This window comes from Lepidochelys olivacea, assembly GCF_965140295.1.
Source record: "Lepidochelys olivacea isolate rLepOli2 genome assembly, chromosome: 11".
Taxonomy (NCBI): domain Eukaryota; kingdom Metazoa; phylum Chordata; order Testudines; family Cheloniidae; genus Lepidochelys; species Lepidochelys olivacea.
Genome location: NC_140421.1, coordinates 72,819,594 through 72,845,410, shown reverse-complemented (window position 1 = coordinate 72,845,410; position 25,817 = coordinate 72,819,594). Strand labels below are relative to the sequence as shown.

The window sequence follows — 25,817 nt, the reverse complement described above, 5'->3', positions numbered from 1 at the left end:
TAGCTGAGTCTCAGATGAACAGTACAAACAAAATCTGAAACATCTGAATACACCCTGTTGTATAAGTATTTCTTGGGGAAAGTTTGTGAACTAAAGCAGTAACCTGAACACACATACACCTGAAAGGTGCTTTTTTCTTTTTTAAAAAACCCCGAAGATCTAGGAAACAAATGCAAGACCTAGAGCACTGAAAAGTCATGTGGTTTTTTGGCATTACAGTAGTATAGAAAAAGTGGTAGAGATGGGAGTGTTGAAAAAGCAGCCAAATGGGGTAGCAAAGTTGGGCATCCCTGTTGGAAAGCAGGGGACACATGATGATATGCATCTGAGGTGGAGACCTGGGGCAGTGTTGCAGGATTTTGAAGCTGAAACTTGATGGGATGGACAGGACAAGTGGGGGGGAACCAGTTGAAGGATTCAAGGCAAAGAATGATATGGTCAGATTGGTTATCAAAGGTAGTTTTAGACAAACTGGAAGATGAACAATGTGGGGGTCTGGAAGGTCAGAGGTGATTCTTAGGGCATGGATGTTTTTGTTAACTGTTGGGACAAACTGGGTTGGATTTTCAAGAAATTGTGGAGGATTAAACTGCAAGTTTTGATCAGTGTATGACTATTGTACTTCAGAAAGCTGTGTAATTATGGAAAGGGGGTAGTCACACCCTAGCTAAGATTGCAGCCAGGATTGCATTATAAAGACAAATTGAAATTTGTAACTTACCAAAAAAAAGTAACTCAGACTGAAATAGATTCGCGCCCCCCTGCCCTTGTGAGAATTGCATGGAATTGAGCAGCGCTTCTCTTGTTGGAAGATCAAAAAAATTACTCTTACTTGAAACTTTTGTGAAGTCTCTGTTTCTCTTTGAGTTTTTTAAAAACAAAATGATGCTGCAGGAGTCAGTTAATAAATAGCTTCCATGATAACATTGTACCCATCCTAGTTTACAAGCATTTTTCAAAATCTATCAAAATACCTCATTACCCTACTTTCAAAAGTCTGGTAGTGTGGAGTTATGGTTGGATGCACTCAACACTGTCTTGTCCTCATCAGTACAAGAATTTTCAAAACAGTGGAAAATCTGAAAACTTAGTTAAGAACATCTGCCCCCTACAGGAGTGCTAGCATTAAAATAAAAAGACTATAGGAATGGGGAAAGCAGAACTATGTTGATTCCAATCTGGCTGTAACACATTCCCTGTAGAGATGACAAGAGGAACTGGAAACATTATAGCACTTAACCCCTCCTGTGATCTGTCATTGAGCAGCAAAGGCTCCTAAGGTCAGTGAGGATCCTACTGACATATATCAAGAGGAGTCCTGATTTGGAGTTGCAGTGTGCACTGAAGGAAAGGGTATAAGGTATGAAGGTTCTGGTCTTGGATGGAGGGGTCACTGTGCTGATGGAGATCTGATGACACTGGCTGGCTTTCTGGGAAGAGGAATTATCTTCCCTAGGGCATGGAAGATGGCAGTTTTCATCTCTATTCTGCATAATCCACTAGACTACAGGATGGGCCGGATCTGTGGACCTTATTACCTGAAAAAAAGGCAATTTTCAGATAAGTATGGATAAGTTTTCCTATTCTTGGAGCCATTAAAATGATTTTTTGTGCCAATGTGCTTCAAGAGTGGGAAGCAAAATTATTCTTTAAATATGGATATCCCGCATGGAGAAAAACTCTGCCAAAAGGTAGGAAAAAAAAAAATGACGCTGGCTAAGACTGGATGACCAGTTTTCAGAATTTGGTGAACAAATGGCCATCTAGCAGATCTCAATACAAGAGAAACTACTACTCTGCCCTGAGATTGTCAGTGTGCTCCTAAAGACTGGACTTCAATGCTGAACAGAAGAAATATTTCTTGGATTTATTTAAGGAATAAATGTTATGATAGTTATGAGGACCACCTATCTGAATTAAAAGTACAATACGGGGCCTCATTAGAGAGAGCTCCCAATTTCAAATTAAAAAAAAATCAGAATGAAAATTGTAGCCCTTGAAAGGCCTACTCCATTGGATAGAGAACCTAACGGCTCCTGCAGGGGTTCAACCTAGGTAATGCTGTAAAGAGCAGAATGAGGTTCCAAGGACATGTCTATTCCCTGGGGCTGGAATAAGGTTGATGATCAAGAAAGCATTTGATGTTGGCGTTTGTACAAAAAACTTCCTTTTCTTGAACATGCTAAGAACTTTATACTATAGAGACTTGATCTTTTTGCTTGGACACTGTTATATACCCATAACCAAGCCTTCCTGGGCTGGGGTCACTCAAGGATATGTTTCACTGTCTTAACATGGTAGTTAAACCATGGACTTTGCACCAGCCAATAGAATAAGTTCTATATGTTGATTTCTGTGTTGGGCTCCATGAGGGTAATCACCACTTCATCCAAGTATCCATTTTAAACCTCGCTGGTCCTGAAATAGCAGAGCTCTGTAAGACAGGCATCTGAAGATCCAGGGCTGAGCTAATCAAGCCGGAGTATCATAGTCTCAACATCCAAAAAGGCATAAGCTGTATCTCATTCTGATGTTTTGTATTGTCCTGTGGAGCAGTGGAAAAGGTGAGAAGATGTAGCAGGGACCTTGCACAGCTTTGCAAGATGCCATTCACTGCCTAAGATCCTGAGCCATGACGCATAGAAAGGCCCCAGGGCACTTTATTTTCTGTTTCTAGTTGCAAAGGAGTTGATCACCAGCCCATCGAATTACTTATTGTGAGTGAGATATTTCTGGGTGCAGAAGTCACCCCGTTACTCCAACTTGTGACATGTAGATTTTGATGCTGTTTGTCTCCCCTTTGCACAATGGCTGGGGCAGAAGCAGCTGGGCCGGTACTTTTCACCGGGCTGGGGTCAAAGGCAGGAGTCAAGACTAGTGATCAAGGTGAGGCAGAAGATGAATACCAACGTCAAGCTAAGCTGGGATCAGAAGTCAGGAGTGAGATAGGGCAAAGATGAGGTATGTAGCAAGAAAGAGTCTTCTTTCCTGCTTGGGACAGCTCTTGGGGACAATGTCCTAATTTAAATAGTTGGCGTGGACTAACAAGGGGGCTGCAGGATTCTGTGTCTCTGGCCTCTTCAGGCAGTATTTCCTGCAGTTCCTAACCCTCTTCGGCAAAAAGAAAAGGAGTACTTGTGGTACCTTAGAGACTAACAACAGTATTTCTTGCAGTGCCTAACACTCCAATAATTGTTGGGTGCTGCTTCCTTGGTGGCTCAGGACCCTGCAACAATGAAGCACTGGAATGGGTTACCTAGGGAAATAGTGGAATCTCCTTCCTTAGAGGTTTTTAAGGTCAGGCTTGACAAAGCCCTGGCTGGGATGATTTAATTGGAGATTGGTCCTGCTTTGAGCAGGGGGTTGGACTAGATGACCTTCTGAGGTCCCTTTCAGCCCTGATTTCTATGATTCTATGGAAGACAGTGGGGCAGCCCTTGAGCAAGAGGAGATGCGGGGTTGGAGGCAGGGGAAAAAGGAGGCTTGTGCTAGGAATGGAGGGGGGAATGCCATAAAGGATGTCTGCCTGTCAGCTACCTCCCCATTCAATACCCATGCTTCCTCACTGCCTCCAATGGCATGGAGGAGAGAGGAGAGCCATACCTGCCCACCCTCCAGTTCTATAATTTCCTCTGTACCTGGTGAAGAAGCTTATCATAGAGTATCAGGGTGGGAAGAGACCTCAGGAGGTCATCTAGTCCAGCCCCCTGCTCAAAGCAGGACCAATTCCCAAGTAAACCATCCCAGCCAGGGCTTTGTCAAGCCTGACCTTAAAAACCTCTAAGGAGATTCCACCACCTCCCTAGGTAATGCATTCCAGTGTTTCACCACCCTCCTAGTGAAAAAGTTTTTCCTAATATCCAACCTAAATCTCCCCCACTGCAACTTGAGACCATTACTCCTTGTTCTGTCATCTGCTACCACTGAGAACAGTCTAGATCCATCCTCTTTGGAACCCCCTTTCAGGTAGTTGAAAGCAGCTATCAAATCCCCCCTCATTCTTCTCTTCTGCAGACTAAACAATCCCAGTTCCTTCAGCCTCTCCTCATAAGCTTCTCCTAGGTACTAGCACTGCCAAGCTGATGAGTCCTCTTGGCTGTCAGACCAATATTTACCATGCTTGCAGTCCAAAGGTTGATCACCCTGAAGCTTTCTAGGAAGTAGAGCCCTCAGTAAAGCTACACTCACCTTGGTCAAAATAACTTCAGATTTTCTCCACAAACTCCACTGTGGCCCCAGACTTACCTGTTTGCATGCTGATCTGACTTTTTTTGGTAGGTTTTGGAGAGGAAGCAAAATTCAGCTTTAAATAGAAACTTAGCCGCAACACCAATAGCAGAAGAGAGAGACACTGAAAACTCTTCTACCTGTTGCTGTAATCCTACTTCCTCATCTTTGGGGCCTCAAATGTGATGGTATGCTTTAGAGCCACAACCCAGTTTTAGACAGTTTGTTTCCCATTCCCCCTGTTTTTGGTCTCCAGTATCCTTTACTTATCACTTCTAGACTGCTTTGGAGTTGTTCATGTCTTCGTTTCAGTACCTGAGCTCCTTATCAAAACTATTTGAGATTCTGCATAGCATCAACTATTTCCAGTACACAAGGACTTCCCTTTTGGTCTGTTGATTTCACTTCAAGTCACAGGATTTTCTGGATTGGATCAGACTCAAGGGTGTAAGTGGCCAGCACTAGATGCTACAAGGAAGGTGTAAGAAACCCCATGGTAAGGATAAGCTGTCCCCAAGATTGGTTTAAGCCCCGAAGCATCAGGTTACTCTTTGAGATGGCCTTTGCATATTCCCACACATCTGCGCCACGAGCTTCCAGAATCTTTCTTTTGCCCTTTGTCCTTTCTTTTGCCCTAGTTAAATTGCCTTCTGGATCCATCCAGGTCAGTGTTGCTGCATCCCTGAAACAGTGTGTCTCCAGTCCCAGGGTAGTCTCAAGTCATATGCCCACCATCTCTGCTTGAGAGAAGCATGTCTGTTGAACACATGCGATGTCTGTTGGGCTTTCGCTCCCAGAGCCTGCAAGGATCAAGTGACCTCTTGCTGGAGGCAATGGCAGCCAGACTACAGTTCTATTTGTGCAGTTTCTCCATCTGAAGCTGCTCCTGACACTCCCTGACCTTCTCTCTTGCACTGATGCTGCTGCTCTTGGTCTGCTCTCTTTTGCTCCTGGTCCCCAAGATGCTGAATTTCCAGATACACTCTCTGCCTTTCCTGCCTTTCCTGTTGGGCTGTCTGCCGCTCCTGTTACAGTGTTATGCTGGTCAGGACAGAACATGGTTGTTTCCTCTGTCAGTCTGTTTGTTCTCTATTTCTCTCCAGGGTGGTGGACCTTTTGCCAGCAAGCTGGAGGTTTTCTGCAAACCTGGACCATCATTCCTTGACTGGTCATTTAGAATAATGCAGGTCTACTAGCTGTCATTTTGTCTGTTCAGTGTTAAGCTGCCTTTCTCTGCATACCTCAACCAGCTGATTTTTCTTCAGCTGTTCATAATTCATTTTTCTCTGTCTCTCTCATCACTATTCCTTTCCCAAAAAGACTATTGAGACTTTTTGCTCTGTGGTTTTCCCTTCTAGGTAACTTGCTTTCACTGCTGTTGATACTTATGCAGTTCACACTGCTGCAGATCCCACCGATGCCACCATAAATGTCACGGGTCAGGGCAACTGTCCCTGTATTTCCTCTCAGTACTCTAGCAAAAACACCAATTCTCAGGCTTCCAGCTACCCAGCCATTGCCTTTTTGGGTGCAGACCTGCGTTTCTCTCCTTTCAGACTGGGGTATTTCCAGGCTGCACAGTTCCCTGCCTTCCTTGTGTTATTCCCAGAAGAGACAGGCTGCCCAAGTGGATCTGCTTGCTTTCTCTTCAGCAGCTGATGAGTGATTGTCAACAGAAGTAAACTACCAAACAGTTCTTTCTATGCAAGCCAATTTTATTTTTTAGGTTAAAACACTACAGAAAAAAAAACACATTTAAAGCAATAAAATAACCTATATGCATGCTAATAAGTTTACCAGGGTTCATCTCAACTTCAACATGGATTCTGCAGGAACAGTCCTTCAGATTCTCACCCATGAGGGTTCCTTGGGGTTACAAGTTAATCACAGATTCAGTTCAGAAGAAAAATGTAGTCTTGTGGGGCTTCAGCAGGTCCAGTCCTTCCAACACTATTTTAAAGATTGGGGCCTTCTATGGACCACGGCTCCTGTCTGTTTGCTGGTTCAGGAAGAAGGCCCCGAGCCAGTTTAAAACCAGGCTATATATTCAAGAAATCTTGTTTATCTTGTGGTGCCTGGAGAATCCAGTTTGAACTAGTATATGGGCACCTCTCCAGGGGATGGCTTCAAAGGGTGGTAACAGAGAAAGTACATTAACATCCCCGTCCTACTAGAGAAGGTTCATACAATTCCACAATACCACATACACAATTGCATTTTTAATACAAGTGACACACACATTCCCCAAAGGATTCATTCCAGTTCAGTAAGGTTTAACTTAATTCAGTAAACTTCTTTCAGGGTATTGCAGGAAATTGTCAGGCTGTCACAAGTACGTCATACGTATTCTCCAGCTTGGAACTGAGTGAACATGAAAAAGTCTAATTTTAAGCCTGACACAAAAGAGAGAATTTTGGGGGGCTCTATTGATTCCACGGCTTGAGCATATTTGCAGCAAATCAGATTTGACAGTATGCTAGCGTTGGTAAATCAATTGCAAAACAATCCATGTACTACAGCAAGAACCATGTCTCTGGCTTTTAGGTCATGGGCTTCATATACTCTGGTGACCCCATTTGCCAGACTGCCGTCTTCTCCAGGGGAGGCTACAGATGGTCTATTGCCCTGCTGTTCACAGGATGGACCGGCTGGGCACTAAGGAGCAGTATTCTCCCTCCTCGGCATTTCTTCTCCTCTTTCCTGGATTGATTAATTCTTCAGAGGTTTAACCCTCCCTGAACCTTTGCTGCAGCATCTCCCTGCCAGCTCCTTTGTCTTACAGAGCAGAGCAGCCAAAAAAAAGCACTGGGTTCAATCCAAGCGATGCTTTATATATGTGTATGAGGTAGCCTTCCCAGGCTTGGCAGAGGGTGAGTTGTATCCAGCTAACCAATCCTAGCCTCAGTACCTAATGGAATTAGAAGTCAGGCAGGTAGAGTCCCCTACCCATGGAGGCAGCGGTGACTCCAACGGAAAAAATGGACCAGGAGCCACAGTGCAGAGCAGGAAGAGGCTCCAGAAACAAAGTGGACCCTGACCACTCAACTCCAGTGGTAAGTTTCCAGGGGCCCCTGCAGAACAAAGAAGGCTTGTGGGACAACAGGTACTCTTCCTCCCCTCCAAATCTTAAAGTGGATCTCAAGTGCCCTGGGGAAGGAAACAGAGCTTCTGATCAACACCCCTTTCCTCCCAAGTCAACCAGGAGGGCTCTGACAATGAGCCTCCACTTCCCAGAGGAAATAGGACCTAGAGATCTGAGACAGATCTCTCGAGAGCCTTAAGGAAGGCAAGGTGCAAAAGGCCTCACCAGAGCCTCAGCAGAATTGCTGTGCTCTCAAAGTGCACAAAAAAGGTTAAAAAATCTAAAAAAGGAAAGAAAAAGCACAAAAAATCCAGGAGATACAAGTCCTTTAACTCCTCATCCTCCTCTCTCTCCTCCACTGAGGGAGGCAAGCTGTTTGGCTCTGAAACCTGAGCAGGCTTCTTTGAATAAGCCTTGGAGTAAATTTCTCCCTTTAAAATCCTCCCTTGAAGCTCTGATACCTCTTCATGCCTCTTTCGAGAAAGTGATTTATTACTCAATGGAACAAGTCCTTTAAACGCAAGCATTGCAACAAGAGTGACCTCAGGCTCTGTAAATAGTCAAGGACCAAAAAGCTCTGTTGCTGATATACCGAAGGTTGGTGCCACTCTAGCATCCCTCGCCAGGGATATGGTAGAGTTCTACCCTAAGGACTCTATGGAAAGATGGAGGCCACTCTCAAAAAGATCTTTGAAGACTCCTCCAGCACCTTCTGAGCATCCCTGGTAGCTGCCTTCTTTGCAGGAGCATCTCTTTCCTGGCTGGAAAATCTCAAAGCGTTTAAGCACAGAGATCATGCTGACTTTGGCTCCACTTTAAAGAGAGGTTTCAGAGTAGCAGCCGTATTAGTCTGTATTCGCAAAAAGAAAAGGAGTACTTGTGGCACCTTAGAGACTAACCAATTTATTTGAGCATAAGCTTTCGTGAGCTACAGCTCACTTCATCGGATGAGCTGTAGCTCACAAAAGCTTATGCTCAAATAAATTGGTTAGTCTCTAAGGTGCTACAAGTACTCCTTTTCTTTTTACTTTAAAGAGAGTCTCCCTAACATTAGTGTTTGTAGCTGATGCGTCAATGGATGTGATGAGATTCTCAGCCTGAGCCATAGCTTCCAGCTCAGTAGCCAGGCACCACATGTGGTTCCAACTCTGGAAGGCGGATCTTCATTCTAAGCAGGCCTTGTGCTTGGTCAAGTTTACAGGTGCTCTCCTCTGTAGAGAACACTTGGATAAGGCAGTGAATGGTAAGGTGGCAAATGCAAACAGTCTATCCCTTCTCCACTGAGTGCCCTTGGAAGAGAATATAGACTGGACGTCAGACAGAGGTGCTTCTTTCACTCCCTGTTGCCACAGAGATACCAGCGAAGGGGCAACAGATTGCTCAAGAGAACACAGTGGAATTGAGGTCCAGGAAGGAAATCCAGAGTGACCTCTCCCCCCCCCACCCAATCCACTTTATGACAAAGATTGCATAGGCCTCTGTCCAGAGCTGAAGATATGGAGCAGAATTTCCCATTTCCTAGAAGAATGGTTTTCATCAACCACAGACAAGTGGGTCAGGGAAATAGTGAGCTAGGGATATTTGCTTGACCTGCAGGCTCCACCCTGTCCATTCTTCATCCAAAAAGAAAAGGAGTACTTGTGGCACGTTAGAGACTAACCAATTTATTTGAGCATGAGCTTTCGAAGTACTCCTTTTCTTTTTGCAAAGACAGACTAACATGGCTGTTACTCTGAAACCATTCTTCATCCAGTCATCCAGCTCCAGTGACCCTATAAAATGCAATCTGATCCAGAAATCTTGTCTTCCAGATATGGGAGTGATAATGTTCCTTCAGAAAAAAAGGTTCTTCGGGTTCGACTCCATGTTCTTGATTGTACGGAAGTACACCGGGGCTATCAAAGCCATTCACAGCCTTCAAAGGCTCAATAAACTTTGAAGAAAACAAAGTTTGAGGGAGACCCCGGTCTCTATGGTGTTATCCCTGTCCCAGGGGAACTTCTTGACTTCAGTAGATCTAGCAGATCTATATCTCTATATCCTTATCAGACCAGGCCACTGCAGACTTCTGAGGTTTGCTTATGGCAGGAAACATCACTACCGAACACTCCCGTACAGCCTGTCCTAAGCCCCCAGTGTTTTTAAAAGATGGTGGTGGTAATGGCCAGATAATAGCCAGACTCGGGTTGCAGGGAGCTCACCTGTATCCCTTCCTGGACAACATTCTGATCAGAGTACTATCACAGTCAGCAGCACACATGACCATGTCTCAGACATTGAATCTCCTCCGGGCATATGGCATCAGTGCCAAGAAGAGTTTTTTCTGATTCCATCCAGGAATTTATTTTCTTGCTGCAGAGCCACAGGAGGTCTACCATAGCACTGTGCCTCCAACTTCCAGGATTCCTGTTGTCATGCATAGGGATCAGTCCATGGACATCCAATGAAGTGAGCTGTAGCTCACGAAAGCTTATGCTCAAATAAATTGGTTAGTCTCTAAGGTGCCACAAGTACTCCTTTTCTTTTTGCGAATACAGACTAACATGGCTGTTACTCTGAAACCAGTCTATGGGCACAATCACCTGTTTTCAAGTCTTCACACTAAAGGTGTGGGACACTCCTGGAACATATGAAAGATCAAGTATAGTTTCTAACTAGGGCTGCCAACCCTCCAGGATTGGCCTGGAGTCCCCAGGAATTAAAGATTAATATTTAATTAAAGGTTACGTTGTGATGAAAATCTCCAGGAATACATCCAACCACAATTGGCAACCCTAGTTCTAACACAGGTGTTCAGCTCCTTACAGTGGTGGTCAATCCACAACAATGACAACAAAGGCATATCCATCGATCTTCCAGATCCTTTAGTCCTTGCGACTGATGGCATCCTGGAGAGCTGGGGCGCTCACTTGGAGACCCAAACAACCCAGTGCCTCTGGAGCCAGGAGGGAAAAGGCTTACAGCATAAACCTCCTAGAGCTGAGTGTGGTCAAGCTTGCTCTGTGAAGGTTCCAGCCCACCTTAAGGGGAGAACCAATCAGACAGTATGATTACGGTCACATATTTAAACAACCAAGGGGGAACAAGGAGTCTTCAATTCTCCACACAGAAGCAATGGAAATAAGAGTTGGGGGGAACAGTTGCTCTTTTCCCTCAGAGCAATCCCTATCAATGGGTACCTGAGCCAAACGGCAGACTTCCTCTGCAGGCACAGGGGTGGTCAACAGCTCCAAGTGGCACATAATCAGGAGGTTTTCAACCTCATTATTCAGAGGTTCGGTCTCCCTTCAACTGACCTGTTTAATGCAAAGAGGCAAAAATATGTCACAAGGGAGGCAGAACCCAGATCCATGAGGACAGATGCCTTATCACACTGTTGGCCACAGGGCCTACTTTTTACATTTCCACTACTGGGGAAGGTGGTCTAGAAAATAAAATGAGAACAGACAATGATGATGCCAAATGTCTGAGAAGACCTTGGTTTTCAGACCTGATAGAGCTGACACTGGAGTCACTGCTCCAGTTTCTGTGGAGACGGGACATCCTTTTACAAGGTCATCTTTTGTCTGGACACGAAGTGACTCCAACTGACAGCCTGCTTATTGAGAGGGAGGCACTAGAAGGTTTTAGTTTGTACTTCAGAGTGATTGCTTTTATCTAGGAGAGTATCGACACTAAAAGCATACTCCTCTATCTGGTCCAGATTCAACAACTAGTGCCAAGAGCACAACGCAGATCCGAGAAATCCTGAAATGCTAATCATTTTGGACTTTCTCCAAGAAGGCATAGACAGAGGCCTTTAATCCATTATCATCATATGTCAGGTCTTAGTAGCATGCTATTCTCAGGATCCTCAGGTTCCCTGGCAGACAACCCATAGGTAGCCAGTTTCCTTCAGGCAGTCCGATTTAGCCAGACCAATGATCAGGCCTCTCTTCCAAAAATGGGACTTTCTGCTAGTTTTCATGGCTCTGAAAAGCTATCCCTTTGAGATTCTGATTCCAGCGTTGGCCTTTTATTCATCTGTTAAGACTTGTTTCTTAGTAGCTGTTGGGGCCACCAGGTGAGTTTTAGAACTGGCAGCCTTATCTATATTGGAGCCTTACTGCCTGTTCCACAAGGGCAAAGTCATGCTCGGGACACTAGAATCCTTACTTCCTAAGGTAGATTTGTCCTTCCACACTTCCCAAGAAGCTGTACTTCCTTTGTTCTGTCCAAAACAACAATATCCAGCTCACCGCATCTTAGATTGTCATTGCTCGCCTGACACCTATCTCAAGCAGACAGAATCCATGAGAAGATTGGGCTCCCTATTTGTGTTCATCCACCTGAAATGCAAGGGGCTCAGATTTTCTAAATCCTCCATCTTTAGATGGATTAGATTATGTATTGTGGAAGACTATAAATCGTCAGAGCCTTCTGTCCCAGAAGGGATTAAGGCGCATCGTGTGAGATCCTGAGCAACGTCTTGGGCTGAACAAGTGTGTCCACTTTGGAAATTTGCAAAGTGGCCTATTGGTCTACAGCTAACCCCTTCATTAAGCACTACAAGATGGAACTTTTATCTTCTGCAGAGGCCTCCTTTGGAAGGAAGTTGCTGCAGGCAATGGCCCAGTAATAATACAAAGGCGGATAATTCTTTCCTACAGAACTTTTGTTCCATAACCCTCCCTACGTCTGTTCGCTGTTTACTACTTCCCAGATGTCCAGAATTGTGGGAGACACTGGGCTGCAGAACAGAACATTTCTTAACAATAACTTCCTTTCTGCTAGCAGCGTCTTCTTCAGTTCTACCCACCCTGCATGGCTTATGACTCAAGGTCAGATATTAAATGGAATCATACCATATGTCCATCTTCTCTGGTCTAATGTACATAGTTATGTTATCTCTGGAATATTTGTTAGTAATGTTATGCAAATTTTACAGCTTGGGAATAGTTTATCGGGCAGCAAGTAGGAGCAGAGGGGACATGGCCAGAGCATGTAGAGTCAAAACACTGATCTGCCCTCACAAGCAGCAGAGAGGAGAGCAGCCCACACATTCAGAATTGTGGGAGACGTGAGGTGAAAGGAAATTATCGGTAGGAAATTTTCTGTCCTACCTCATTTCAAAGATCACAGTATACAGATAAGAACCAACAGTGCCACACAGTGTTTTATGTAAATAAACAGGGAGGAACCAGATCAATGCAATTGTGCAGGGAAGCAGTCTTTGCATGGAATTGGCGTATCCAGCCCAATGTAACTAACTGCAATTCACCTGCCTATACAACACTCTGGCAGACCATCTAAGCAGATGTTTTTCTCAGAATAAACTGGTTCACAAAAATCAGAACTCTCACTGACCTTTCTGATATCTCTACATCTTCTACCAGACTTAATTCCTCAGAACAACGGGACAACGTATCATCTGGATTTGTTGTCACTACACCTCACAGCATGGAAACTGTCTGGCTAACAGATTTGGGGAAGAATGGTTCTGCTGATATACAGAAGAAAGGAAAGTTACTTACCTATAGTAAATGGAGTTCTTTGAGGTGTGTTTTTATGTGTTCCGTGCCCCACCCTCTCTTCCTCACTATTGCCAAGTCTAATGACCTGGACTTGATAGTGGTGCAGGAACTGGGGTTCAGTTGGTCAGTCTGCCTCTTTTATGGCCTCTAAGGGAGGAGGATCTCTGCTCCCCAGTGAACTTGGTGCTACAACATACACTGTTGGCTAAAGCGTTCTGATCTCCAGCACATAGGGCACGTTCACACCAGAAGTAGAACACACAAAAACAACATATCTTGAACTCCCAATTATTAAAGATAAATAATTTCTTTTAATATGCAAAACAGTTGTTTCACAGAGTACGGCGCTAAGAAAGGTGCTTCTCTGTACAGCTCTGGCACTACGTTACCAGAAATATATTAACATATCAGAGAGAGAGAGTTTGAAATTATTAGCAGAAATTATTAGGGGACTGGAGAGACTGACTTTTTACAAAAGATAAAAGGAGGTAAGTGTGTCTAGCTTAAGTAAATGTCAATTTAGGAAAGGTTCATAGATTCCAAGGCCAAAAGGGACCATTGTGATCATCTAGTCTGAACTCCTGTCTGACGCAGGCCGTAGAACTGCCCCAAAATAATTCCTAGAGCAGATCTTTTTAGAAATACATCCAGTTTTGATTTAAAAATTGTCAGTGATGGAGAACCCATCGTGACCCTTGGTAAATTGTTCTAATGGTTAATTACTCTCATTGTTATAAATTTTATGTCTTATTTCCAGTCTGAATTTGTCTAGCTTCATCTTCCAGCTATCGGATCGTGTTATATCTTTCTCTGCTACGTTGAGCAGCCCATTATTAAATAATTTGTTCCCCATCCGGATACTTGTAGACTGTAAAGTCACCCCTTAGCCTTCACTTTTTGAAGCTAGATACATTGAGCTCTTTGAGCATATCACTACAAGATGTGATTAAAAAAAAATCATGATTAATCGCAGTTAAACAATAGAATACCAATTGAAATTTATTACAGATTTTTTGATGTTTTTCTACATTTTCAAATATATTGATTTCTATTACAACACAGAATACGAAGTGTATAGTGCTCACTTTATATTATTTTTATTACAAATGTTTGCATTGTAAAATGATAAAAGAAATAGTATTTTTCAGTTCACCTCATGCAAGTACTGTAGTGCAATCTCTTTATCGTGACAATATAACTTACAAATGTAGATTTTTTTTGTTTTTGAGTGCAGTTATGTAACAAACAATGTAAAACTTTAGAGCCTACAAGTCCACTCAGTCCTACTTCGTGTTCAGCCAATCGCTAAGACAAACAAATTTGTTTATATTTACGTGAGATACTGCTGCCTGCTTCTTGTTTACAATGTCACCTGAAAGTGAGAACAGGCATTCGCATGGCACTTTTGTAGCTGGTGTTGCAAGGTATTTACGTGCCAGATATGCGGAACGTTCATATGCCCCTTCATGCTTCATCCACCGTTCCAGAGGATATGCTTCCATGCTGCTGATGCTTGTTAAAAAAAAAATGCGTTAATTAAATTTGTGACTGAACTCCTTGGGGAAAATTGTATGTCTCCTGTTCTGTTTTACCCCCATTCTGCCATATATTTTATGTTATAGCAGTCTCAGATGATGACCAAACACATGTTGGTTTTAAGAACACTTTCACTGCAGATTTGACAAAACAGAAAGAAGGTACCAATGTGAGATTTCTAAAAATAGCTACAGCAATTTACAGCAATCGACCCAAGGTTTAAGAATTTGAAGTGCCGTCCAAAATGTGAGAGGGACGAGGTGTGGGGCATGCTTTTAGAAGTCTTAAAAGAGCAATACTCCGATGCGGGAACTACAGAACCCGAACCTCCAAAAACAAAAATCAACCTTCTGCTGGTGGCATCTGACTCAGATGATGAAAATGAACATGCGTCGGTCTGCTCTGCTTTGGGTCGTTATCAAGCAGAACATGTCATCAGCATGGACGGATGTCCTCTGGAATGGTGGATGAAGCATGAATGGACATATGAATCTTTAGTGCATCTGGCATGTAAATATCTTACGACGCCGGCTACAACAGTGCCAGGCGAACACCTGTTCTCACTTTCAGGTGACACTGTAAACAAGGAGTGGGCAGTATCATCTCCTGCAAATTGTAACCAAACTTGTTTGTCTGAGCGATTGGCTGAGGTAGGACTGAGTGGACTTGTAGGCTCTAAAGTTTTACTTTGTTTTATTTTTGAATGCTGTTATTTTTTGTACATAATTCCACATTTGTAAGTTTAACTTTCATGATAAAGAGATTGCACTACAGTACTTGTATTAGGTGAATTGAAATATACTATTTCTTTTGTTTTTTTACAGTGTACATATTTGTAATCAAATATAAATATGAAGTGAGCACTGTACAATTTGTATTTTGTTGTAATTGAAATCAATATATTTGAAAATGTAGAAAACATCCAAGAATATTTTAAAAAATGGTATTCTATTATTATTTAACAGTGCGATTAAGCATGTTTAATTTTTTTAATCGTGCAATGAATCGCGATTAATTTTTTTAATCACTTAACAGCCCGAGTTATAACCATTGATCTAAGCATTCAAGTAGTGCAAATCTTCCTCCCAGATTTCAATAATACCAACTATATTGAATTTACACTCATAAATGAGCAATTCCAATTCCTCTTGGTGTTAACCATGCTCTTAGCATTGGTGTATAGGCAATTCAGGAATTTCTTCTCTTCGTATCCTTTGATTCCTTGATTTAATTGTGTTCTCAGCCTCTCATTTTTTGTGCTTAGTGCTCATTTCTTCCCTCCCTTTACCCTCCCCTTTTAAAAATAGTTTATCCCCCCCCCCCCCCCCCGAGAATTGTAGCCAGCCTGTCCCCAAGGAGATTGGTTCCCCTTCTACTATACTGGAGGCCATCCAAACTATACAGCCTCCTTTTCTCCCAGAATTTGGACCAGTGTTCCACAGACTCAAACCCCTCCTCCACTTACCTAGTCAGTCACTCACTTCCACAATCTTCTGCCTTCATAGAATCATAGAATATCAGGGTTGGAAGGGACCCCAGAAGGTCATCTAGTCCAACCCCCTGCTCGAAGCAGGACCAATTCCCAGTTAAATCATCCCAGCCAGGGCTTTGTCAAGCCTGACCTTAAAAACCTCTAAGGAAGGAGATTCTACCACCTCCCTAGGTAACGCATTCCAGTGTTTCACCACCCTCTTAGTGAAAAAGTTTTTCCTAATATCCAATCTAAACCTCCCCCACTGCAACTTGAGACCATTACTCCTTGTTCTGTCATCTGCTACCATTGAGAACAGTCTAGAGCCATCCTCTTCGGAACCCCCTTTCAGGTAGTTGAAAGCAGCTATCAAATCCCCCCTCATTCTTCTCTTCTGCAGGCTAAACAATCCCAGCTCCCTCAGCCTCTCCTCATAACTCATGTGTTCCAGACCCCTAATCATTTTTGTTGCCCTTCGCTGGACTCTCTCCAATTTATCCACATCCTTCTTGAAGTGTGGGGCCCAAAACTGGACACAGTACTCCAGATGAGGCCTCACCAATGTCGAATAGAGGGGAACGATCACATCCCTCGATCTGCTCGCTATGCCCCTACTTACACATCCCAAAATGCCATTGGCCTTCTTGGCAACAAGGGCACACTGCTGACTCATATCCAGCTTCTCATCCACTGTCACCCCTAGGTCCTTTTCCGCAGAACTGCTGCCTAGCCATTCGGTCCCTAGTCTGTAGCTGTGCATTGGGTTCTTCCGTCCTAAGTGCAGGACCCTGCACTTATCCTTATTGAACCTCATCAGATTTCTTTTGGCCCAATCCTCCAATTTGTCTAGGTCCTTCTGTATCCTATCCCTCCCCTCCAGCGTATCTACCACTCCTCCCAGTTTAGTATCATCCGCAAATTTGCTGAGAGTGCAATCCACACCATCCTCCAGATCATTTATGAAGATATTGAACAAAACCGGCCCCAGGACCGACCCTAGGGGTACTCCACTTGATACCGGCTGCCAACTAGACATGGAGCCGTGGATCACTACCCGTTGAGCCCAACAATCTAGCCAGCTTTCTACCCACCTTATAGTGCATTCATCCAGCCCATACTTCCTTAACTTGCTGACAAGAATACTGTGGGAGACCGTGTCAAAAGCTTTGCTAAAGTCAAGAAACAATACATCCACTGCTTTCCCTTCATCCACAGAACCAGTAATCTCATCATAAAAGGCGATTAGATTAGTCAGGCATGACCTTCCCTTGGTGAATCCACGCTGGCTGTTCCTGATCACTTTCCTCTCATGCAAGTGCTTCAGGATTGATTCTTTGAGGACCTGCTCCATGATTTTTCCAGGGACTGAGGTGAGGCTGACTGGCCTGTAGTTCCCAGGATCCTCCTTCTTCCCTTTTTTAAAGATTGGCACTACATTAGCCTTTTTCCAGTCATCCGGGACTTCCCCGGTTCGCCACGAGTTTTCAAAGATAATGGCCAATGGCTCTGCAATCACAGCCGCCAATTCCTTCAGCACTCTCGGATGCAACTTGTCCGGCCCCATGGACTTGTGCACGTCCAGCTTTTCTAAATAGTCCCTAACCACCTCTATCTCCACAGAGGGCTGGCCATCTCTTCCCCATTTTGTGATGCCCAGCGCAGCAGTCTGGGAGCTGACCTTGTTAGTGAAAACAGAGGCAAAAAAAGCATTGAGTACATTAGCTTTTTCCACATCCTCTTTCACTAGGTTGCCTCCCTCATTCAGTAAGGGGCCCACACATTCCTTGGCTTTCTTCTTGTTGCCAACATACCTGAAGAAACCCTTTACTTGTAAACCAGGAATGATCTCAGAGAAGATTGTTTGGACATTCTTCCTTAGCACATCTGAATTTCCTGAAGTCATCTGTTATTTGTTAGTTATTCAGTGATGCAGTGTCAGTAGTGCTGATATGAATCATCATTTAGTGGTCGACTTCAGAAGCCTATCAAATGGTAGAGCTGATCATGATCTCTCACATAGAAAGCATTACTCGTAACTATTGCTAACATCTCCAGTTGTCTGGGAGACACTGTCCCATCCTGGCAGCCAATGATCTGGCCTCAGATACTACTGATGCCTTTGTCACCTCTCAGTCAAATTGCAGCAATGCAATACACCTGGGCATGAAAACTTCATAGGAAACTCTAGCTATTACAGAATGCTGCAGTATATTTCCTCAGCAACACAGGAAGTCTGACCTAGGTCTGTTTCTATTCAGTATCTTCATAAATGATTTGGATAATTGCTTGGAGAGTACACTTATGAAGTTTGTTGATGGTACCAGCCCGGGAGGGGTTGCAAGCACTTCGGAGGACAGGATTAAAATTCAGAATGATTTTTTACAAAGTCGAGAAATGGTCTGAATTAAACAGGATGAACTTCAATAAGAACAAATGCAAAGTACTGCGTTTCAGAAGGAATAATCAGTTGCACAAATACAAAATGGGAAATGACTGGAAGGAGTATGGCAAAAAGGATCTGGGGGTTATAATGGATCACAAACTAAATATGAGTCGTCAATATAGTGCTGTTGCAAAAAAAGGAAACATAATTCTGGGATGTATTAGTAGAAGTGTTGAAAGCAAGACCAGAAATAATTCTGCTCTACTCTGCACTGTTAAGGTGTCTCTGCCAGAGTTCTATGTCCAATTCTGGGCACCCCACTTTGTTACAGATTTGGACAAATTGGAGAAAGTCCAGAGGAGAGCATTAAAAATGATTAAAGGTCTAAAAAACATGACCTATGATGAAAGATTGAAAAAATTGGGTTTGTTTAGTCTGGAGAAGAGAAGACTGGGGTCACATAACAGCCTTCAAGTACATAAAAGGTACATGAAGAGAAGGGTAATAAATTGTTCTGCTTATCCACTGAGGGCAAGACAAGAAGAAATGGGCTTAAAATACACCACAGGAGATTTAGGTTGGACATTAGGAAAAAGTTCCTAATGGTAAGGGCTGTTAAGCACTGGACCAAATTACCTGGGGAGGTTGTGTAATCTCTGTCGCTGGAGGTTTTTAAGAGCAGGTTAGACAAACACCTGTCAGTGATGATCAAGGTAATACTTAGTTCTACCTTGAGTGTAGGGGACTGGACTAGGGGATCCGTTGAGGTCCCTTACAGTCCTACGATTCTATGATTCTTTTCATGCTACTGTTAAAAACACTCATGTCAGAACACCCTGTGTCAGCTGACAGGGTGGTTTGTTGGAGTGCTCTCTGACCTCTTATGAGTCATTGAGTTAAGGAAAGGAGGTAAAGGAGAGCTGGATCCTTCCCACTCCCTCCCTCTCTGTTACCCAGCCACTTCCCTTTCAGGGCTTCTCTACATAGGCACAAGTACTCCACCAGGGGTTGCACTGCACAAGGGTCAGGGCTAGAGGCATGTGTTCCCAGTTAAGGAGCCTAGGATGAGTTTTGCCACAGCTGTGCGTGGAGTGGGCTGTAAAGCATCTACTGGAAGAGAAAGTCAGGGGAGCAGAACAGCAGAGCCTTAGTAGTCTGCTTGTGGGGCCAGGGACAGGAGGGGAACTCAGCCCTCGGTGCTTTTCAGCCAGGCCACAGGAATTAAACTCTCTGCTTAAGACACATTTGATTTTTCAAAACCTGCCAATGATTCAAGCAAGGTTTGTACTAATTTCCTTTCTGTGCATGAATTATAAGGAGCTGCTAACTGGAGCAACCTTTTTACGTTAACATGTAGATTGCATAAAGGGTACACCATCCCTGTGAAATCACCCACTACATCTTATTGTTACCAGGAAGAACAAATATTATAACTGAAAGAAGGGAATAAAAAAATGGCTTCTGCATCTCTGCCGGGCCTGTGCGTAGAGTCAGTGTTACTGTTCTCCCACTAAGGCCAGTCTGTTGCTTTCCCCGGTTATTTGTCTGGGTCTCACAAAACAAAAGAGAGGAAAAAAAAATTAAAAATAGGTGTGTGTGTGTGTACACCCCCTTGATCCTTGCAGGGGCTCAGGACTGGGCAGCAGCTGTGAGCTTTTAAGTCTGGTTTTCAAATTGACTAGTTTCTCCCAGTTCTCATGTCCACTTCCTGACTGGAGCCTGGTTTGAAGCACTGCCCTCACTGTGTTACAAACAGAAATAGTAGGAGCAGTTGGGGGCTTAAAGGCAGGGTCTGAGCCTTGGGTCTCTCCCTGTGGGAAGAAAACACTGCTCCATTGGGGATGGGGAACCTCCACGGTCCTTTCTGCTACTGAGGAACGAAGGGGGCAGCAACATCAGTCTGGGCAGAGAGCAGGCAAAGAGAACAGTGCTGTAGGTGGCTACTTCTAAAAACACCTGAGGACTACAGGAAGCATTCCCTGAGGTCTGATTCACCTTTGTGACCCTGCTTCTATGCCACTGCAGCAGACTGTGCACTCCGTAGTGCCACCATGCAGCCTTTCCTGCCTCCTGAATACATCTATCTATTGAACCACCTAGGTTTTAAACCCATCTCAGTGTTGTTTGAAGGGAAGAATGAACATCACAAGCTGGTGTATGTATCCTTACATGTAGTTGTAGGCACCTGGTCTTATGAACGTACCTCAGCCCATTTGTAGGACACATACTTGACTGCTCCTACTGCTGTCATCGTCTCTGGTCTTTTGAGGTCAAATGAAGCCTGATCTATCACGTGGAGTATCACTTGTATTTGTATCATGTTGCATCTTTACAGAACACTGGGTCTCTCTGAAAAACAACCAAGTATGCACCTCAAAATAACAGGACATCATGTGTCAATTCAATTAAGTGGGGGAGCCTTTTGTTAGCATCAGTATCAGTTTCTTTACTGTATGGGAAAGTCTCTTGAAATCCAGTCCTTTCATGGGTTGCACTAATATGTGTTGATTTCCCTAATGTTCAGTATTGTTTAATACAAGTGTTGAGGCAGAAGTGCACACAGCATACCCACTCTGATTGTTGGGCCTTGTGGTGTTGCTTCCAAACACATGGTCTGACCCTACCCTATTGAAATCAATGGGAGCTTTGCCATTGATCAAAATGGGAGGACTGACATCATACCTTTATTTATATATACATAAAATGGTCTTTAGAGTGTTCATTCTTTTTTTCTGAGGAGTTTAATATAGTTTAGAGGATTCATAGATACTAAGGTCAGAAGGGACCATTATGACCATCTAGTCCGACCTCCTGCTACAACGCAGGCCACAGAATCTCACCCACCCACTCCTGCGAAAAACCTCTCACCTATATCTGAGCTATTGAAGTCCTCAAATTGTGGTTTAAAGACTTCAAGGAGCAGAGAATCCTCCAGCAAGTGACTCATGCCCCATGCTACAGAGGAAGGCGAAAAACCTCCAGGGCCTCTTCCAGTCTGCCCTGGAGGAAAATTTCTTCCCGACCCCAAATATGGCGATCAGCTAAACCCTGAGCATATGGGCAAGATTCACCAGCCAGATACCCAGGAAAGAATTTTCTATAGTAACTCAGATCCCACCCAATCTAACATCCCATCACAGGCCATTGGGCCTATTTACCATGAATAGTTAAAGATCAGTTTATTACCAAAATCATGTTATCCCATTGTACCATCTCCTCCATAAACTTATCGAGTTTAATCTTAAAGCCAGATAGGTCTTTTGCCCCCACTGCTTCCCTTGGAAGGCTATTCCAAAACTTCACTCCTCTGATGGTTAGAAACCTTCGTCTAATTTCAAGTCTAAACTTCATGATGGCCAGATTATATCCATTTGTTCTTGTGTCCACATTGGTACTGAGCTTAAATAATTCCTCTCCCTCTCCGGTATTTATCCCTCTGATATATTTATAGAGAGCTATCATATCTCCCCTCAACCTTCTTTTAGTTAGGCTAAACAAGCCAAGCTCCTTGAGTCTCCTTTCATAAGACAGGTTTTCCATTCCTCGGATCATTTAGAGGATAAAGGGCCAGATGTCCAGTAGCCAGATAGTTGGGCATTTGAGTGCCTATCCTGTGGGCCCAGAGCCCCTTTTTGTGAGAAAGACATACGTTACTTTGTGCCCACACAAATGGAGGATTTGCACTGTAACTGGACATGTGCATTCAAGAGAGGAAGGTATTTACATGCGCAAACATGCACCTGCTTGCTTGCTAAAAAAATCAGATAATCTTTGGGGATGATTTTGTTGCCGTCTTTGATGACGTACAGTTAAATTTCTCCTTTCTGCAATTTGTGCGCTTTCATTGACAGCACTTGCATTAGTAAAGTTGCTTGAGTGATTCTGAGCTTCAGCAAAGGAGAATTGGAAAGCTGTCTGGCTGGCTTTGGGCTGACATGAGAAATCTACAGTAGTAGATTTTTCTTAAAGAGCAACTGACATGTCTGAGGCAAATGAATTCATTTGCTGTTTATTGCTTGAGTTTGTCAAACTATTTACAGATGCAAATGAACCACTTACATTTTTATTCTTTGGAAGCCATTTGAGTGTTTCTCTAGTGCACTAAGCTGTAAATTTGTGCTGTTGGCAGTAGTGGCTTTCAGGGGGCAGGAATGGCACTACATAGGAATGACTCTTGGGTAAGTAATGCAAAGGTAGGAATGAGCGACAGGGGATGGATCGCTTGATGATGACCTGTTCTGTTCATTCCCTCTGGGGCACCTGGCACTGGCCACTGTCGGAAGACAGGATACTGGGTGAGATGGACCTTTGATCTGACCCAGTAGGGTCATTCTTATGTTCTAATAATGGAATAAAGTTTCTACAGCTCACTCTTCTATTGGCCAAGGAAATTGCAGAGATGATGGATTCTAAACAACATAAGTGGGATGCTACTAATTATTGTATAGCCATCAGTCAGTTGTCTTACAAAATATCTCAACATCCTAATCAGGTAATTAATGTAACTAATTTGTGCAGAAAAATTATTTAAATTAGTGATCAAATGCCTTCCTTTTGCTTTGATCTCTTTATGGTGTGTGTATTTCTAAAACTCTTTAAAGCATTGGAGCCTGTTTGTTTGTTTGTTAGCCCCGTCCTTCTCATCCTTTTCTAAGGTAGATTGTTCTCCCTTTTTTTTTTTTTTGACCTTTCACTTGTGTAATTTTTTCCTTACCCTTTTTCTTCACCCTACATGATGTGCCTCCTCTAAGACAGCTCTCTCCCAATTCAGGGAGGTGTGTCAGGCCCTGCTCTTCACACACCTCACTTGGTCTCTTTCTCCCCTCACCTGCCCTGCCTGAAGCAAGTCTCAGTTTGTCCCCTTTCTCCTGCTGAACGTGGAAGGGGTCCCCTCCAGGTCTCTTGCTAGCTGTGTGCACCACACTTCCTGCCCTCTCCCCCTCCAGCTTGCATAGTGCTACCCAGTGCTTTGTCCTGCGGCTGTGTTGAATCATAGACGCAGCTAGCAGTGGTAGGATAAGAGCAAGATGGCTCAGGAGGAGTATTCTATCTCCCTTGTGAACCCAGCAAGGCAATCTGTGAGTGGCAGCTTCTGTGTAGAATTCAAATGCTTTCCAGAAAACTCCAGAGCATGACAAGAATACCCAGGAGAGTTGAGAGGTCTGTTAGTCTGACAAAGTGACAAACAGGAGTGGCTCTGCAGGGTTGGACCCTGTCACTGTGGCTTGTGAGGAGCATAGACTCTGGAACATTGGTTCACTTGTCCTAGCCATGACATGTTAGATGCTCTTTAAATTTTTCCTTAGTTGCAATTTCTGATTCTGGTGTTCTTATGCTAAATGAAAGTAATCACATAATGTGTTCACACATTTAAAAAACAAAAAAAAAAGAAGTACTTGTGGCACCTTAGAGACTAACCAATTTATTTGAGTATAAGCTTTCGTGAGCTACAGCTCACTTCTTATGCTCAAATAAATTTGTTAGTCTCTAAGGTGCCACAAGTACTCCTTTTCTTTTTGCAAATACAGACTAACACGGCTGCTACTCTGAAACCTGTTAAAAAACAAAGTGATTTATGCTATTTGATTTAGCTAAGGAACAAATTGTGATGAATATGATTAGTTCTACTACTGCAGTTTGTTTTATGCTACTTGACATCTGTTAAATTACAGTTCATGAGTTTTGTGTCTATATTGGATGCTGGTAAAATTTCATCTAATAAAACCCTACCTATAACATGAATTCTCGAGGAACGCTAGCAGCTTGGGTGCAGTTATGATGTCAGATTAGAACTTTAAAGTTAACATATTTATCTGTCCATCCAGGGAGAAATAAAACCAATTCTGCCGTCAGCGGGACCCAAGGCCTGGCAGAACGTTGCAGCCGGGAAGGATCGGTCCAAAGAATGCCCCGGCAGCCAAGCACTAGCAGGCTTCAGAAGACTGGAACTTCTGGAAAGAGCAGTGGAGGAAGCAGTACATAGAGAGTCAAAATAGAGCACTGAGGACCTTTGTACATTCTCCATTAAAATAAGTGCAATGCAGCACAACATGTAAAAATGCAAATGATCCAAGATTGTGAACCTGCTCCAGTGTTTTGTATTTATGAATGCTATAGAATATCACAGGTGAAGTATGCAAAGGGTCAGTTACTGTTTTCCTTTCCTACATTTCTTTTGGATACATCTGTTAATAAAGAACATGAATTCTTCGGGAATAGCTTTTAATTAGAATTCTGTTTAAAGCATTGCACTAAATTAGTGAGATGTTATTCTTCATTCTTATTCATAGTGTCTGGCCAGCTCTACGCCTTATGAGTAGTCTAGCTCGTGCAAGGGTGCAATCTCTCTTAGCTCACCATCTAGAGATACCCCTAGAAATATCGAGCTCTCCTGCAATGGCTCAAGAACATGAGTACCAACCTCAGGGCAGATTGTGATGAGCCAGGGCACCAACCATAAATTGGAGTTTTATATGTACATTGATTGTTGAAATTATCATGTGTAAGCTCCTCAGCGCTATAACAGCCTTAACTTGGAGTTATTAGGCCCTCCCGTTTGGTACCGTGATCTGTCTTGCCACCCAGGTGGGCTTTCCTTTGTGATAGATGGTGCCTTACACTAAGGATCATGGCAGTATTTGGGTTACTCCCACTACCAAAGGATCAGTCACTTACCTCGGGTCAGTTGCACCTTAGTGGGAGTGTGTGCACGTTATGGGCATTTTGAACATTACTCAAAGAGCGCAGAATTACATTTGCATGGGTGTATCTGAACTTGGCCGTTCCTGGTTTTCTGAAGTTTGAGTTTTGCTGAACTCAGTGTTCTGGAAGGGCACAACTATCACCAGACAACCCTAACTCTGCATTATGAAGCATTTTGCCTTTTAATTTCCTAGTTTTTTAAAACAAAATAGAAACATTTGTTGGTAGTTAATTAAGTCATTTAAGCAGTTGTAGATTTTACCTAGGTTTGCAATTGATGTGCTACTGTGATTAGGTAATAATCCAAATAGCTAGCTTTTATATAGTGCTTTTCATTAGTAGCGTTCAAAGAACATAACATCATTATCCCCATTTTATATATGGGAAACAGAGGCACAAAGATAAGTGAAGTGACTTGTCCAACATCACCCAGCAGACCCGTGGCAGAGCTAGAAATAGTCCCTGTCCAGTGGCCTTTCCACTAGGTCACCTGCTTGCTATGTAATTCCTCAGAGCTCCTCTCCCCTCCTAAATATTTTGGTCTAGTGGATGGGGATAATGGTTGTGCTTTGAAGTGTTTGCAATGTTTAGTTGCTAACAGCCAGTGAGAGACATCTCATCCATGGTCTTTGTCCCAAAACCATGACAGAATTACATGGTGGTTACAGTAACTTTAAGCGTGTGAGAGAAGACTGGTGTTTCTCTTCTTCTCCAGCCTCTGCCACACCATTTCCCAGGACTTGTAGCCCCTTTCTAATCCCCCTCCCCACATCAACAATTCCAGCTCCTCTCCCATTCCTGGCTGATTAAGCTATTATTCTGTACTGTAAAACCCATTAATATGTAAGAACTCCTTGATGTCTCCTTCATTATGATGCTGTGTACACAGATAACAGGCAGGAG

The 25,817-nt window shown here is 43.4% G+C and overlaps 1 protein-coding gene across 1 annotated transcript in view; it reads left to right on the top strand.

Annotated features, from left to right (window-relative positions):
• Positions 1 to 24,428, top strand: part of LOC311528150 (mitotic-spindle organizing protein 2B-like) — a 29,697-nt gene extending 5,269 nt beyond the window's left edge. The window contains exon 3 of the mRNA XM_084642841.1: positions 24,038 to 24,428. Coding sequence (XP_084498967.1) covers positions 24,038 to 24,195 — 158 coding nt within the window. The 3' untranslated portion in view covers positions 24,196 to 24,428. The remainder of the gene's footprint in view (positions 1 to 24,037) is intronic.
• The last annotated feature ends 1,389 nt before the right edge of the window (positions 24,429 to 25,817 follow it).